At 34.4% G+C, this 17,788-nt stretch overlaps 2 protein-coding genes across 4 annotated transcripts; one reads left to right on the plus strand and one right to left on the minus strand.

Moving 5' to 3' along the window:
• The first annotated feature begins 762 nt into the window (after positions 1–762).
• On the plus strand, positions 763–3,225 carry LOC140838230 (uncharacterized). Of its 3 annotated transcripts, none has more exons than XM_073204392.1 (5): positions 763–1,021; positions 1,500–1,932; positions 2,178–2,451; positions 2,533–2,614; positions 2,969–3,225. In XM_073204392.1, the coding sequence occupies exons 2-5, from the start codon at positions 1,563–1,565 to the stop codon at positions 3,170–3,172; spliced, it is 930 nt and encodes a 309-aa protein (XP_073060493.1). In that variant the 5' UTR covers positions 763–1,021; positions 1,500–1,562; the 3' UTR covers positions 3,173–3,225. The 3 variants fall into 3 exon arrangements, with proteins under 3 accessions (XP_073060493.1, XP_073060492.1, XP_073060491.1); XM_073204391.1 differs by having other exon boundaries at positions 766–1,025; positions 1,500–2,097; XM_073204390.1 differs by having other exon boundaries at positions 767–1,021; positions 1,500–2,097.
• A 6,206-nt stretch (positions 3,226–9,431) lies between these two features.
• Positions 9,432–14,177, minus strand: LOC140838229 (triacylglycerol lipase OBL1). Its single transcript, XM_073204389.1, has 5 exons — positions 13,817–14,177; positions 12,286–12,479; positions 10,985–11,018; positions 10,269–10,867; positions 9,432–9,911 (listed from the first exon to the last, which is right to left on the minus strand). Exons 1-5 carry the CDS (start codon positions 14,169–14,171, stop codon positions 9,621–9,623), a joined length of 1,473 nt encoding a protein of 490 aa, XP_073060490.1. The 5' UTR covers positions 14,172–14,177; the 3' UTR covers positions 9,432–9,620.
• Between the last annotated feature and the right edge of the window lie 3,611 nt (positions 14,178–17,788).

The following is a 17,788-nucleotide window of genomic DNA, read 5'->3' on the forward strand; positions in this document are numbered from 1 at the left end:
CTTACGTTAGCATTTCATTGACTCTGTAATAGACGGTTTATTTCATCCTACACATGTGGCCATTGTCCTCATAATAGGATGGATGGATAAGATTTGCCAATGCATATATATGATCCACTTTTTTTTTTTGAAATTGTATATGTGGTCCGTTGAAATGAAGTGAGAGTAGTACCTAGGGGTGCAAACGAACCGAATCGAGCCGAATAATAGTAAAAAAGTCAGGCTTGAATTCGGCTCGAAATAGGTATATTCGAGTTCGAGCTCGATTCGAAGTTCGATAATTTCAAATATTTGGGCTCGAGCTCAGCTCGAAATGAAGTTCGAGTTCGAGTTCGGCTCGAAATATTCGAATATATTCGTGAACTATTCGAATTATTGCTCGGATATTAAGGTTTGAAAGCTCGAAATGCTCGAAATATTCGAAATATATATATATATATATATATATAATTATATTATATTAATAAAATATTAAGGCTCGCGAACTATTCGCGAGCTATCAAACAAAATAATTTGGGCTCGAGTTCGGCTCGAAAAAAAGTTCGAACGTGTTCGCGTTCGGCTCAAATTCGATAAGTTCGAATACGAATCGAATATTTATCGAGCCGGCTCGAAAAACTCGCGAACATGTTCGGTTCGTTTGCAGCCTCAGACTAGTACCTACATAATTAAGATATGATCTTCCACACCTTTTCGGGTAATATAATATTATGTATATTTACATATGAGGAACACATATCAAGCCATGTATTGTCACATGGATTGCATATGCAGGAGGCACCCTCGACACCACCCCCTTTTTTACGCCATTAATTTCTCCAAATCGACGCCATCGCACACAACAGTCAATCATCACATCCGAACATTCGCTTTCACTCTAATAGGTGTAATTTTTTATTTCTATTCATACCATTTTGAAGCATCCTATTTAAATGTGAACAAGAAACAATTCTCAAAATTTGAGGGGAATTAGGAGTGAATCGTGTCTGCAAGTATTGAGTTTTCTTTGACACGTCTAAAGGTAAGTTCATTAAGTTTTTTTCTTAACTTGTTGTGCTGTTTGATCTTTCTCTGTGGGAGAGAGGAAATTTGTGGATGCTTATTAGTCGAATCGAGGGAAATCCTTAATAACATATGATGTTGAATTGAAATTTTCATCGAACTAACTCAGAAATTTGACAGGGGAACTATTATCACAAGCTGACTCGAAGTACCATGGGATTGAATTTGGTTAGAAGTACATGAGTTGTACTCTATTACAGCCAAATCGAAAACCCATGATCGGACTCGATTCGTTGACATGGAAAATGCATGTTTATTTTATGTATGTGCGATAGTGAAAGAATTTTGAAGTTAGATTCTGAAATTTGATAGAAAGTGTATATCTGGTATCTGCAGAATTATGCTAACCGTTGAGACAGAACATGTAGACGATTTGTTTTGTTTTTCCTTGCATTTGCGTCGAACTCTTACCCTGTTAACACTTCTGATTTAATCAGGCCACATAACTTGGGTGGAATAAGAAAGCAATGTGGCCTACAATTCGGCATTAACTAAAATTCATGAGGAAGAATACGGGATCGTTTAGAAATTCCGGCACATATACGAGTCCAGGAACACCAGAACATGGTGACACAAGCATGGTAGAAACTCCCAAAGGTTGGAGCTCAGAGCGAGCAGCGAAGCCGAATAGCAGTAGTAGGAGGCATGTTAGTTATGCTGCTGCTTTGATACCCTTTAATAGTGGAAGGGCATTACCTTCCAAATGGGATGACGCTGAGAGATGGATTAAGAGCCCAGTTTCCGGCCATGAGTCTTTCAAGGCAGTGACTGCTGATCAGGCGCCACGGAGGCAGCCAAAGTCGAAGAGTGGCCCTTTGGGATCTTCAGGACTTGTCCACTTATCAAACTACTCGCCCACGACCTTGGGAGGTGAGATAGTGAAGAACTTCGTTGGATACTCAATGTCTAGAGGTCATGATACTGGGATTGGAGTGAAATCCAGTCATTTATATTCTGAAAATACTATTGCTAGAAGTTTTAGTGTTCCTGGTCCGTCAAATTTTATTGGTGACACTTCAGTTTCTAGTTCTCAAGGTACATTATAAAGTTTCTTCGTGTGATAAAATCATTTGCCCGAAAACTGTTATGTTTAAATTATGGATTTGATTTTTCAGAAGTCGGCCTTGATGAGGGCACAAAGGAAGAAGATGGGGTTGTTTCACGTTGGGATATGACGACTCAAATGAGTTGTGAAGGAAGTGTTAATTCGTCTTCCAAACAAACGTTTTTGTATTCCATTTTAACTCCCTCTTCTTCAGGCCCAAACACGAATCCTGCGGATAAAGATGAAATCCGAGATGTGCAGGTGGATAAAAGCACCAGTACAGGCCAGCAATCCAAGAAACAAGGACAAAGAAATGTGGAGGAATTTAAGAATGTACAAGTGAAGTAAGTTAGGTGGAATTTTGTACTTTCTATTGCAAATTTACAGAGTTCAAGAAGATCTCAGATGGCATGGCTATTTTACAGGTTGCTAAGTGAAGAAGCCAAGATAAGTGCTTGGGAGAAGTTGCAGCAGGCTAAAGCAGATGCTGCAATTCAGAAACTGGAGGTTCGTACATAAAAAATTAGCATTTATCAGACCTAAAATCGTGCCATTTTGAAATCCATGCCAGCTAATGTCGAACCTCTGCCTTGAATTCTTGAATAGCTTTCTGTGCAACAGTAGATATATATATGGTCCTGTAAAGTAACATATTCGTCATAGAATTAGAAGATATAACTATTGTTTGTCTTGTCATTTATCATCGCATCGTTTTGTGTACAAGCCGCTACATGAGAAATCAGTACAATCACGTCTGAAACTAAAAATGTAATGACTTTGACAAATATACTAATGCCCTTTAAAGTTTTGAAGAGGTTAAATTGTTTGGTGTTTTCTTAATAAGTACACTTGTTTATATAGATGAAACTTGAGAAGAAGAGATCGGTATCCATGGAAAAAATATTGAACAAGCTAAGAGCAGCTCAAATGAAAGCTGAGGCCATGAGAAACTCAGTGCTGTCAGAAAGACATGACAATAGAACCCGAAGAATTCCATGCTTAGGAAGTTCCTGCGGTATTTTTGTGCATTTGCCTTCTCTCATTGCCCGTGAGAACAGTTCGTGACTATCGATCTGTCGAATAAAAAATCTAATATCCATGCTCCGTTGCATGATCAACATTGTTTCTGTGTGTTCAGTGTATGTGTATATAATTATGCATGGCTTACTTTCATTTCAATGTTTTTAGAAAGTATTGAGCAATTAAAGAGAATAGAGATGATGTCCATTGAAGTCCATTAAAACGTGAAACTAGGATTTCCTTGTAAAATGATGATGAGTTTCAAATTCAAATCATGAAGATGCCGCCTATGGGAATTCTTCTTCCATCAATGTGTTTTTCCCCTATTACATTTTCCCAATATAAATCAAGCTTCTCAGGTCTATTTTCGTTAGGTTGAATGTTAAAACAATTTAAATTGTGGAATAAAACATTTTGGCACTAAAGTTAAGAGGTTCTAGTATACAACAAAAAAGATTTTTTAGTGGTTTTAAGCTAACTTTATTAACTCCTTTTGGAACACAGCGCCGTGAATCAATTGGCCCGAAACATTATGTTGAGTATAGATCGTCTAGTTCGTGCCTTCCTGCTCCGTAGGAACCTGCAACCAACTAGCAACAAAAATACAGCAGCATGTATATATGATATATGCAATTGAACGAGGCTCAGACAAACTGATACGGCCTCTCCCAAGAACACAGTGAACCACGGCGAAGACCACAAAGGTTTCCCGATCAAAACCCCGATTACTCTACACACAGTAGGAACGACACTGTCTCGCACAAAGAACCAAGGACAATTTCCAATCTCACCCACTCTGGTATATCACTTTAGAAATAGAGAGGAAGAAGAGAAAGAGAAAAGCTTTCATGCACAAAGCAAGGAACACTGGTATGACGCCGAAGAAGAATGAAGCGCACTGTTGTCTCTCAGAAAACTCACGCTTACGCTCCTCACTCAAGTCGGCTGTTCACTCACCGATTAATCCAAGAAACGTTAGGCAGCCCTCTATTTAAAAGGAAAGGAAGAGAGGCTGAAGCCCTACAGCCCATATGCAAATAAGGGTGGCTAATGGGCCAGAGAAAATATTGGGCCAAACCCAACATTTCTCCACCTTTTGGCCCAACACCGGTTCAACTGGTCAGGAGAGTCACCTACAGCCATCATCATCGCCCCACTTGCAGAAAACACAAAGTTAGTACAAGTAACAATATGTAGCAAACACTAAGTAAGCTACACTAAAAGAACATAAACCGAACACATCAGTCAGAAGTATCAAAATTTAAAATTTTTAGACAAGATATAAATTTTTCAGTTGATAAACACTTAGTTCCCATGTCAGCAGGATTAAATTGAGAAGGAATTTTTTCAAGATAGACTATGCCTTTAGCAACCACATCACGAATGTAGTGGAATCTAACATCAATATGTTTAGTTCTATCATGAAAAACAGGATTCTTACACAGTTGTATACCAGACTGACTATCAGAAAATACTACAACTTCACCTTCAAGAAAACCAATTTCAGAAATAAGACCTTTCAACCAAATAGCTTCTTTTAAAGCTTCAGTGACAGCAACATACTCAGATTCAGTGGTTGAAAGAGCAACTATGTGTTGTAATTGAGATTTCCAGCTAATACAAGCACCACACAATGTAAACACATAAGAAGTTGTTGATTTTCTGTTGTCCCTATCATTTGCATAGTTAGAATCCACATATCCAATCAATTTAACACCAACATCAGATTTTGAAAATTTTAAGCCATACTTCACAGAACCATTCAGGTATCTCAAAAGCCATTTGACAGCTTGCCAATGGTGAACACCAGGATTAGACATATACCGACTCAAACAACTCACAGAATATGCAATATCAGGCCTCGTGCTAACCATTAAATACATGACAGAACCTATAGCATTTGAATATGGCACATTCTTCATGCTTTTAACATCAAAATCAGTTTTAGGGGATTGCTCTTTACTTAGAACAAAATGACCGGCTAAAGGCACATTGACTGGTTTTGCATTTAACATGGAAAATTTACTCAAAACTTTCTTAACATAAGTATCCTGATTCAACAAAATGACAGAACGTTTTCTATCCCTATAAATGTTCATGCCAAGAATACGTTTAGCATCTCCTAAGAATTTCATATCAAATTTAGCACTTAAGCAATTTTTGACATGATCAATAGTTTTCACACAAGAACTAATCAATAGCATATCATCCACATAGATAAGCAAGAAAACAGGAACTTTAGCATTTTGTTTGAAATACAAGCAATGATCATAATTACTTCTAGTAAAATTCATAGAGAGCATGCATTCATCAAACTTTTTGTTCCATTGTCTAGGAGATTGCTTTAATCCATACAAAGATTTCTTTAACAAACAAACATGATCAGGATACTTAGAATCAACAAAACCATCAGGTTGCCTCATACAAATTTTTTCATCAAGTTCACCATGTAAAAAAGCAGTTTTAACATCTAATTGTTTCAACTCCCAATCAAACTGAGCAACAAGGGCAAGCATGATTCTCACAGTAGTAAATTTCACAACAGGAGCAAATATTTCAGTATAGTCTATCCCTTCTTTTTGAGTAAAGCCCTTAGCCACTAACCTAGCTTTAAATCTAACAGATTCACATTCATTCTTGACCTTAAATAACCACTTACAGTCCACAACAGAACAATTATCAGGTCTAGGTACAAGAATCCAAGTGTTGTTAACATGCAGAGAGTTAATTTCTTCATTCATCGCATTTAACCATTGCACAGAATTTTCAGATTTTAAAGCCTCTTCATATGACTTAGGTTCAAGGTTATCAATCGACTCAAACACACTAAATGCATGAGAAGTCATATGAAAATCATCAAAGCGTTGTGGCTGCCTAGTATCTCTTCTAGATCTATCCCTAGCCAATTGATAATCATTCAAATCACTAATATCAGTTTCAGGCACATTTTCAGCAATTTCTTCATGCACATCAGCATCAACTTGACTATCAGAAGCAGTTTCAGAAAGATTTTCAGATAAATCATTCACAACAGGAACATTCTGCACATTTTCAGCATCATGACTTGGACCAAGTAAATACTCCACCTTGTTTGGAGGTGTGGCAGGTTCAGGAATAGGTAAAGGAGCAGATAAACAGGGGAATTCAAACTCATTGAAAACAACATCCCTACTGATTAACACTTTAAAACCAGATTGATCCCTTAACCACAATCTATAACCTTTGACCCCATCAGGATAGCCAAGAAAAACACATTTCACAGACCTTGGTTCAAGTTTGTCATTTTTTTGATGCACAAAAGCAGAACAACCAAAAACTTTCAAGTTTGATAAATTAATTTGAGTACCAGACCACACAGATTCTGGACATTTACCATTCAAAGGCACAGAAGGAGACCTATTTATCAAATAAGCAGCAGTACAAACAGCTTCACCCCAGAACTTTTTTGAAAGACCAGAACTTGCAAGCATACACCTCACCCTTTCAAGTAAAGTTCTATTCATACGCTCAGCGACACCATTTTGCTGAGGTGTATAAGGGACTGTTCTATGTCTTTGAATACCAGATTCAGCACACAAATTATCAAACAATTGATTACAAAATTCAAGACCATTATCAGTTCTTAGAATTTTAATTTTCTTACCTGTTTGATTTTCAATCAAAGTTTTCCAGTTTTTAAACTTTTCAAAAACATCAGATTTGTTTTTCATTAAAAACACCCAAACTTTTCTTGAAAAATCATCAATGACAGATAGAAAATACCGATTTCCACCTTGTGTGGGCACACTCGCAGGACCCCAAACATCAGCATGCAAATACTCAAGTATTTCAGAAGTAACAGATTGTTTGGGAACAGGGGAATTGGAAAACTTCACTCTAGACTGTTTACCAAGAACACATGAATCACAAAATGGCATACAGGACAATTTGTCACTACCAAAATAACCATCTTTGTGCAAAATTTCAAGACCTTTAGAACTCATGTGACCTAATCTTTTATGCCACAAATCAGTTTTGTCACTTAAGACAGCATTCACAGAATTTTGTACACAAGATTCAGATTCAGCATAGCAAACATACAAGTTTTTCTTTTTAGCAGCTTTAAAAATCACCAAAGACCCTTTCATGATTTTCATAACCCCATTTCCCCATCTACCCTGTAAATCATCATCTTCCAATGCAGCACAGGAAATCAAATTATGACATAAATCAGGAACATGCCTCACATTTTTCAAAGTTAACACATAACCAGAATCAAATTTCAAAGAGACATCACCAAGACCAGCAACTTGACACAATTTTTGATTTGCCATTGAAACAGACCCATGCTTCACTTCTTTATAACTAGAAAACAGATTTTTGAATGGAGACATATGGAAAGTGCATGCAGAATCAACTAACCATTCATTTTCACACACAGAATTTGAATGCACAGAATTCACAATAGACACATCACATATCTCAGTCACCATAAAAATATCACCTATGTTTTCACTACAAGAAGCCATATTAGCATGATCATCATGCTGATTTTTAAAATTTTGGTTTTTATTTTGCTTAGGCCTAGAGCAATCTTTAATGTAATGACCAGTTTCACCACAATTGTAGCATTTTCTATTCTTGGGCCTCGACTTAGATCTTGATTTACTCTTACCTTTATTTTTAAAAGAAGATTGGTTTGAAGATTTTTGATTTTGAAATCTGTTTTGAGACCTTCCTCTAACAAACATAACCTCACCAGAATTATTACCACCCTTATTGGTTTTTAAATCTATCTCTTTGCTTTTCAAACCATTCACAACAGTTTCTAAGTTTATGTTATCTCTACCATACTTGATGGCAGATTTAACATCATTGTAAGAATCAGGTATAGCATTTAAAAGAACAATAGGGGTGTAATCATCAATATGTTTATCTCCGGTTTGCTTAATGTCTTGCACTAATTTGGTAAACACATCAAGATTTTCATCAATGTCTTTGTTTAAATCAAGTTTGAACCGGAAAAATTTCTCAAGCAAAAACAATTTACTGGGCAACGAAGTTTCAGTATAAAGTTCTTCTAATTTTTCCCAAAGTTCCTTAGCAGAATTAAGTTTACCAACTTTTCTTAACACAGAGTCAGACAAGTTCAAAATTATAGACGAATAAGCAAACTCATCATTTTCAGCCTTTTTCTCAGCAGTTTCGGTAGCAGAATATGAAAGGTCGATCGCTTTGAAAACCTTTTGTTGTATCAAAATACCTTTCATTTTCTGTTGCCATATTGAAAAATCTGTTTTTCCGTTAAAAGGTTCGAGATTATATCCAGTCATAGCCATTTCCAAAAACACAACAGTTAATCTCAAAAATAGCAAATTTTCACACAGAAAAATTTAAATCACACAAAATCAAAACAAACACAGCGGAAACATATTTTAGCCACGAAAATGGAAACACAACAGTAACCAACAAGCACTTAAATCCTAGGTTTCTACCAGCAGCAAATCCCAGCACATAAATCCGCGGCAAGCGGTTATGCTACTAAATGCAGTAAAAGAGGTTCCAGCCAATATACCAGAGCGAAACTCTAAGTAAGAGTTTCAAATTCAACGAACCGAAGACGACGGTGCGGGGGCAGCAAGGCGCACGGCGGGCAGCGGGGTGCAGGGCGGGCAACGGGCAGCGGGCAGCAACCAATGGCTCTGATACCACTGTTGAGTATAGATCGTCTAGTTCGTGCCTTCCTGCTCCGTAGGAACCTGCAACCAACTAGCAACAAAAATACAGCAGCATGTATATATGATATATGCAATTGAACGAGGCTCAGACAAACTGATACGGCCTCTCCCAAGAACACAGTGAACCACGGCGAAGACCACAAAGGTTTCCCGATCAAAACCCCGATTACTCTACACACAGTAGGAACGACACTGTCTCGCACAAAGAACCAAGGACAATTTCCAATCTCACCCACTCTGGTATATCACTTTAGAAATAGAGAGGAAGAAGAGAAAGAGAAAAGCTTTCATGCACAAAGCAAGGAACACTGGTATGACGCCGAAGAAGAATGAAGCGCACTGTTGTCTCTCAGAAAACTCACGCTTACGCTCCTCACTCAAGTCGGCTGTTCACTCACCGATTAATCCAAGAAACGTTAGGCAGCCCTCTATTTAAAAGGAAAGGAAGAGAGGCTGAAGCCCTACAGCCCATATGCAAATAAGGGTGGCTAATGGGCCAGAGAAAATATTGGGCCAAACCCAACACATTAATTAGCGATTAAAGGTTAGTAATTGAACCTTGAGATCGTCCTTTAAAAGTTAATAAATACAATTCAAAGATCAACAAAATATATTTAGTTTTATTCCTTCCCATTTCGGTGCAACTTTACAACTTCAAAACACAAACAATAACAGAAGAGGAAAAAAGAACATTAAATCTTGATACTTGAATCAATGGTGGTCGGAAACAATTCAGTACTAAAAATGAAATAAAATGTCCATTTTTTTGTACTTATTCAATGAATCTTCAAAATTTTCAGATTATTATCAGAGAGAACAGTTGGAAGAAATACGTGGGATGATCCCAATCTAGTTGCATTTACATAATCCTGAGGACAATGTGCTGGAACCCCTGCAGTGAAAAGCCCGATCACTCGAAACATACGAAGAAGCGCCCCTTCTGCATACTCGGGTCCCCTTGTGAATGAAATAGAGAAGCTTCTGATCAGCTCCCACCACGCATTTCCCATTTTGGGTATTAACCATAGTAAAGAGAAGTAGTTCTTGTCTGGCTCTTCGGGAACAATCTGCACAAAAATATGTGAAAAAAATGAAACAAGATAAATACGTATTATTTACACACATGCTAGGAGAGTGGTGCATCGTCTCATATCGAAAAACTTAATACAAATCTTTTACTTGGATGGCTATTCAACTCGTAATTAAAGCACAAATGTTAGGTTACAAAACCTAGAGAAGTATTGTCCCGAAAGACGAGCATATACAACATAGGATGCGTCATCAATCGATTAAAACGCGAGTTTAAGGATCCTATTTTATGTGTTAAATATATTCAAAAATATGATTTGCCATTTTTGAGCTCCCCGCACGAAATCCCTTGATGCACTACTAGTATACACGGTTCAATAGGTAGAGAATCTTACCTTAGCTTCATAGAAACTGTTATAGTAGATGCATGTCCCAAAGTGCTTGAACAAGAGGGTTGAATCATCGTAAGGCAATCTCGGAACGACATCATAACTGTAAACGAATCTGTAGTAATTGATGTTGTATTTTTCTAAAGTTCTTTTCATGAATTCTCCGAACTTTTCGTCACCAACTCTTGGCTGCCCAAATGTGTATACACCGTCCAGTCTTCCGAGCAGAAATGACTCATCATGCAGAGCCAAGATCGCAGGGAACAACGCAGCCAACGCGCCACCCAAGCTGTGGCCTGTGAGTATGAATTTGGCTTTATCATTGTTCTGCAGCCGCTGTTTCAGCAGTTTCCGGAGGGCATAGTAGGCAGTCTCCTGCTTGTTTGGCGGCTGTTCTTTGGGCCAGCCGAGGGATTTCTGCATTCCTAACGCTTTCATGAAACCACCGTGGATTTTTCCGGCAGCCGGAAGCTCGTACCACGAGAGATCGACGTCGGTGGACCACGCATCTGAGTCGAAGGGTTCTGTTCCTCTGAAAGCAACGACGATAATATCATTCTTGTCTTCTAGTGCAAATGCTTGTGTGGTGCTTTTTTCTTGATAATCTGCGATAGGCTAAAGGTCAGTTACACTAAAAAAAAAACTTTTAAACTATTAATTACAGGTAACCGCGAAATAATTGATCGTTACTTTAAAAAAAGTTTAGGAATTAAAATCATTACCATTCCAGAAGTCGTTGAATCCCAGGAATTCCATCTGCACATCTTAAAAACACGAAATTAGTTCGGCATATAATTATTTTACATTTTATGACCGACTTATGAATTGATTATTTGGTCGATCAGTAGCCATAATATTTTATATAAAACACTTGATAGAAAATGTGATGATCTGATCAATAAAACCTCCTTAAGGTAATACTCGATAAACTTATAATTTACACCAGTGAAAATTGTTCATATTTTCTATTATCATTATCTAATTTATCAAACTCAAGTCTTAGTAACGTAACTTTGTATTGAATCCTATTTCGTCATAGTACTTATGCGATATCGAAAAATACTGATTTGACATAAAAAAAAATGCCGACGTTGAAGCAAAAAATTATCGTGTCACCAATCTGGCAAAATAGGTTTTGAAACAAACAAGAAAAACATAATTACAAGACTATGATCTAACTTTGACAAGTTAGAAAAGGCAAATAAAGAACACAAACAACTTGGAGAACTAATAGGTTATTTTTCTATCTATATTATATTTGTGAGGTCAGTAGTATTATCATTTGAAAATTAGTTTGTTCAGTGAGATAATAGTAATATTTTTATTTAGGCAAGAATTTGTGTGAGACGATCTCACGGATAGATGTCAAGTGAATTGATAATAGTAATATTATCATTTCAAGATGTCAAGTGAATTGGTTCGTGTTGATTGTTATGGATAGATTGATTACGAATATAGTTAGAGTGTGTGTATATATCAAATTATAAAGAAACGTGGTCGGTAGTTATTAAATTATATGGATTAAAATAATAATTAATAAATCATCTTCCAGCTGTATACCTGTCATGTCCTTTCGATCCACTTGCAACCTCAGCTTGCTTTCCTCGTTTAAGCAAGGGATTACATATAATCCCCGTAATTTTCCAATAAAATAAAATAAAACCATATATGTTTCTGAAGATTTAAAGTCTTTTCAAACAAAATTTCAACGATCGTACTCATGAAAATTGGTGAAAGCAATCACTGAATCCTGTTGAAACTGTCCACTAATTATAATGCATAAAGTTAATCAGGCTAAATCAATTAAAGTCACAAAATTGATTCAGCTTTTATCATAGTAATTTTGACAATTGTAAATTATTTACCTCAAGAAATATTTATTTAATTAGATCGTTATCTTTTTCAATCTAAACCAAATCAAAACCAAGATTTCAAAAAAGAGATCCAATCTATCATTAATTATATATATATAAGAGTTATAAAGGGGGGAATATTATATGGAAAACTTCAAAATGGTACGTACCTTCCAATGGTTCTCTACGATGGCCTGAGTATATTTGTTGTTCTCATAAGATGCCTTAGACGCCATTACAGAGAGAACAGATTTGTATCTTGCGTCTCCATGCTCGATCTTGGAGTCTAATTCAAGTCGCTTGTCGATGTGTCCAACAAAAGACAGGAACCTGGATGATGTTTTGTCTGGCTGTACTACTTTGCCTGTGCACAAGAGTAAATAAAATTAGACCTCAGAATACGGATTGCATTATTTTTTCCATCATTTTTAGCTTGTTTTATTTATAAATAAATCATACGAAACCTATCCAGAAGATGGTAGATAGCTGGTATTATTTAATATTGGTAGGTGACCGCAGTTAAGCCAGATATATTGTATGTGTAGCCGGGCGATCAATAATACACCGTCAGCGGGGACAAAACTATTTTATATAACGAAATTCAAATAAATTCAAATTAAAAAAAGGAAAAAAATGCAATGTTAATAATGAGGGTATGTTTTGTACGTATTGAGCAGGCAACGTTGTTTTTATTATTGTTATGTGAGTCGTATATTAGATTATTGATATCAAATGAACAATATTGTGAAATGATTTTTTTGCCTAAAAAAGACAAAAACAAAATAATTTATTGGATGAAATCAAACTTTAAAAGTTACACTACTGCAATCCCAAACATGTCGAATATACAATTTTTCATATAAAATAAATAATGTAAAACGGCCGTCGTCTAAATTAAATTCATGCATCTTATTCTGTTTGAGAAAAATGACGGTCAATTACATTTTGTTTCACCTTTAAAAATAAAATGGTCGAAATCCGATGCAGAAGAATATAGCATCAATCATCGTGTGTGACTCTTGAATGCTTTACAGCAACGCAACACGTGATTCAAAAACTAGCAATATGTGCTATTCTTTTTTTTTTTTAATAAAGCAATATATGCAATTGGGGAATATAAAAAGAACGTGATTTCAAATAGGTAGATAGGAGTACAATATTCACAACGATTAAGTAACTGTTGTAGATGAGATTTGGAATATATATGTATATATGTATATGACATGTAAAGCCATTAATTAGTACAGAACAGTACTGGAGTGCAACCGACAAGGTAGATCTCAAAATATATACGTATAAATTAATAAATATAATACATGACAAGTACCTAACGTGCATGTATCAAGAAAAGTCTACTACGTACGGTTCTCAAGGAAAGGATCTAATTTTCAGGGATTTCATAATTAAATCCACTTGTGTTTTAATTTGAACTCTACAACTTAATTTGAACGCCTTTTTTAAATTTTTCTATATAGACGAGGATGATTGACTTTGATACAATGTTACAAAAGATCTGCTTAGAGTTGAATCAGTGTTACATGAGATTACTGATATTTAATAAGAAGTTGAATGAACTCAAACAGAAAAGCTAGCATCGATCGTTTGCTTCATGTCACTTCTGCATCCCGATACTTTGAGTTTAAAAAGGATGCGTACGCACAAAAAAAAAATTCAAATAAAATGAGTTGATTAATTAGTTACCATTAAAAGAATTAATGAGTAGCCCAGAGAATCCGTCATTCCCCCAAAGCAAGTTCAACCAATACTCGACTCCGTCGCCAATCCTCGCCATGGGCTTAGACACGGTCTGCAGAAATTTCTGTGTCATCGTCGAGACAAAGATGATCCATCTACGCCCGAATGGCTCCCGCCGTACCCCTTCCGGACAGTCCACAAATTTCCTTTTCCCGATATTACTCGACAACAATATCTTGCTCACTTCAAGTACACCGGCTTCTTCTGGCTTGAGGAGCATGTAGTCACAGGAAAATGACTTGTTGCATTCTGCTGAAGAAGCCATTTTTTTTTCTTTCGAGCAAATGTAACGTAGAAGCATGGGGTTTTTACTTGAAGGCACGGGTATATATATATATATACAGAGAGAGAGATTATCTACTCACAGGTTAGAATCTATTATTATAATAATAATTTACAACATGTGATTAGAAAAAATTATAACATGGGATTGAATAGCGTCAAATTTGTGTTCTCTTGAAAAATTTTAAGGAATGGCCAGATTCCTAAAGGCCAAAAGCAAGTGGTTAAAAAAAAGTGAAGCTTAGCGCCTACCCTACTTGTAACTTTTGTTAATTCAGACGACTTTAGGTTGGTTGAAATCTAGTTGGCACGGCATTGAACAATTGGTCTGCTCCAACTCAGAAATTTCTGCCTCCAGGGAATCTTTTTTTTTTATACATATATATATATATATATATATATATATATATATTATTTATATATATATATTAGTAAGTGGTGACACGTGATAATTGAATACATGTAGTGGAATATAGAGTTTGGTGGATAAAAAAGATATTTTTGAAATTAGTAAAAAGGATTCAACCCACTTACCAACAATTTGATAGGTTTAATTTTAATTAATAATATATACACACTGTTGATTACTCATTTTCTAATTATGTCTTGAGTTTTAATTATGAGTAAATTCTTTTTTTATGTATGATTGAAGTTAAATTTGCAAATTTTAGATGACAAAAACTTGTGTGAGACGGTCTCACGAGTCATATTTGTGAGAAAGATCTCTTATTTGGGTCATCCATGAAAAAGTATTACTTTTTATGCTAATAGTATTAATTTTTGTTGTAAATATGGGTCGAGTTGACCGATCTCACAGATTAAGATCCGTGATACGGTCTCACATTAGACCAACTCATTTAGATAATGTAAATACATATCTCTTTATATTTTATTGAATTAGAGGCGAGCCAAGTTGAGATATTTACGATGAACCATCCTTCTCAAACAATTAAATTTTATTCAAAAATCGTATGATTCAATTATATAATATATTATAGTTACTTGTAGCATTCGATGTCATCAATTTCTAATCACCAATATTGAATTAACTAAATTTGATCCAATTTGACGGCTATTGTTTAATTTTTGATATAATTTTCACGTTAACGAGTATAGATTTTAAATTCTTACTATGTATATTATTAAATTTACGTATGAGATTTAGAGAACATTTCTTAACATTCAGACATGTTGAAAAGATTAATATACTGCTCTTATATTGATTGAGTCTTCGCTGACGGAATAATTGAAGTCAAATTAGATCGATGGACCCTCTCTCCATTATATAGTTGGTGGCAATAATAATAATAATAATAATAATAATAATAATAATAATAATAAATTTCAAACTTAGATGTGAAGAGTGAACATAAACATCTAATTATCTAATCATATTAATCTGTCCACATTACTTGTTCGTAACAGTGTTTCAATCTCGTGTTAAAAATATTTGATTAAATTATACCAATTCTCCATTAAAAACAATATTTTTCAACAATATATATATATATATAGAAAATAAATATAAATAACGAAGAGTTTTTAGTAGTCAAATTGCTTGACGGAGCTTGTTCTTTTTTCGTGCGGGAGTATAATTCTTTGGTAAATAAATCTTCATTTGGTTAAGTTGTAAAGTAATTGACCAACGCGGATTTTCAAGGAATTGAATGTCATATTTGAGTTGCATCAATTTTAAAATGATAATTTAAATATAAAAAAAATCGTGTGATTCGATTCATGAAAAATATTATTTTTAATATTCAAACTATTAAATTTTATTATAAAAATATCATTTTTTATTTGTTATGTTATGAAAAAATATTGTGTAAATGACCGTTGCATATAAAAATATTCAAAAAATAATAATAACGAGGATTCTTAAAAATGTCTATAATACTAAAATTATGAAAAAAAAATGAAGTAGTGGAGGCGACAAACTCGTGTAGTGAACGCAATTAATGATGATTGGAAATTTGCATATTTATCTTCTTGTAGCTATCTGAATAGGTACAATATGTCAATAGACTTCAAAATTTTAGGTCGTGTTTACATCCAACCAAAAGTTTCAATTCAAATAATTTAATTTAATTAGATTGTTTGGATAGTTTTGACAAGTGAAGAATTTAGATTTAAATAGATTCAAGCATGCTTAAGATGAATAAATTTAATTTATCCACTCGTGGCTGTTTTCGTCGCTGAAAATTTGATTTTCTTACTTATTTTCTATAGAGAGAGTCTCATATGAGACCGTCTCACGGATCATAGTCTGTGAGACGAGTCAACCCTACCGATATGCACAATAAAAATTCATACTCTTAGCATAAAAAGTAGTATTTTTTAATGGATGACCCAAATAAGAGATATGTCTCACAAAATATGACTCGTGAGACCGTCTCACACAAGTTTTTGTCATTTCTATATAATAATAATAATAATAATAATAATAATTCAACTCAAATATGAAAGATGTCATAAAAAAATAAATCAAATAAAATTCAGTTGAAACTATGGGTTCAAATAAGATTAAACCTTGCAATCTAATTATTTCCCAAATGTTTTTGAAGTTGGACTAATTTGTAAAAAGGATCTTTACGCTATAAAGTTTCATTCACCGATTCACGAGGCAGAGTAACAGGGCCTATTACAAAGTTAACATTTTTCGAAATGGACTTCTACGCCAGTCCACAACACACTTAACCGGCCCATAATAGACTCAAATTTGATGCCCTTTACTTGCTTCTTATTAAAAAATCTTAGTCGTTGTATGTGGGAAAGAAGCCCTTACATATTCACTGTGATTGTGTTAACAACAAAGAGTAAGTGTATTTTTCATGTATATATACGTAATACGAGTTGATCTGATTTATTTTTATAATTAAAAATAATATTTTTAGTATGAAACTAATATTTGAGTCGTATTAGATATATATCTCACAAAATTTTGTCTTAAGACGTTCTTATTAGAGTGTTTGTGGAAAAAAAAATGACACTTTAATATATTTATATTATTACCTAAAAATTGATTTTTTTTTTTAATAAAAAAGGATTGAATACAGGTGTGGCTTAATCATTAAAAACGTGGGAACATGTGAACTCATATACTCATCGATCACAACATTTTGTTTGCACGGAAAATGCGAGCCGATAGAATGTATTAATTGTAATATTAAAATTTATGTTTGAATTAGCACGAAGTTTTGAGTTAAAAGGATGGTTGAAATTTCTTTTAAAATTTTCTAAATTGTCAATAAATACTCCCTTAGTCCAATATATATGTTTATTTGTGTTTACACACATATTAGAAAAAATATTGAAAACAAAATTCACAAAAAAATTATATTTTACTGTATAAGTGTTTCGATATATATAGTTAAAAAAAAATCGAAGTAACAAACATATTTAATGAGAAAATACATATTGATAAATCAATAAAAACGATGCTAAATATAATTATTGGACTATATATTTGATATGTAAAAAATGTATCATTTATATTTGAAATAAATGAATGATACGTTCATTTGTTTTACTTTAGACTAGAATAGTACAATTGCTTATAACTTATCACCGTCCACCATTATGTTGATAATTAATAAGAACACACCAATAATTATATATGTTCAATTCTAAAATTGT

The sequence above is a fragment of the Primulina eburnea genome, chromosome 8, assembly GCF_022965805.1.
Source record: "Primulina eburnea isolate SZY01 chromosome 8, ASM2296580v1, whole genome shotgun sequence".
NCBI lineage: Eukaryota > Viridiplantae > Streptophyta > Magnoliopsida > Lamiales > Gesneriaceae > Primulina > Primulina eburnea.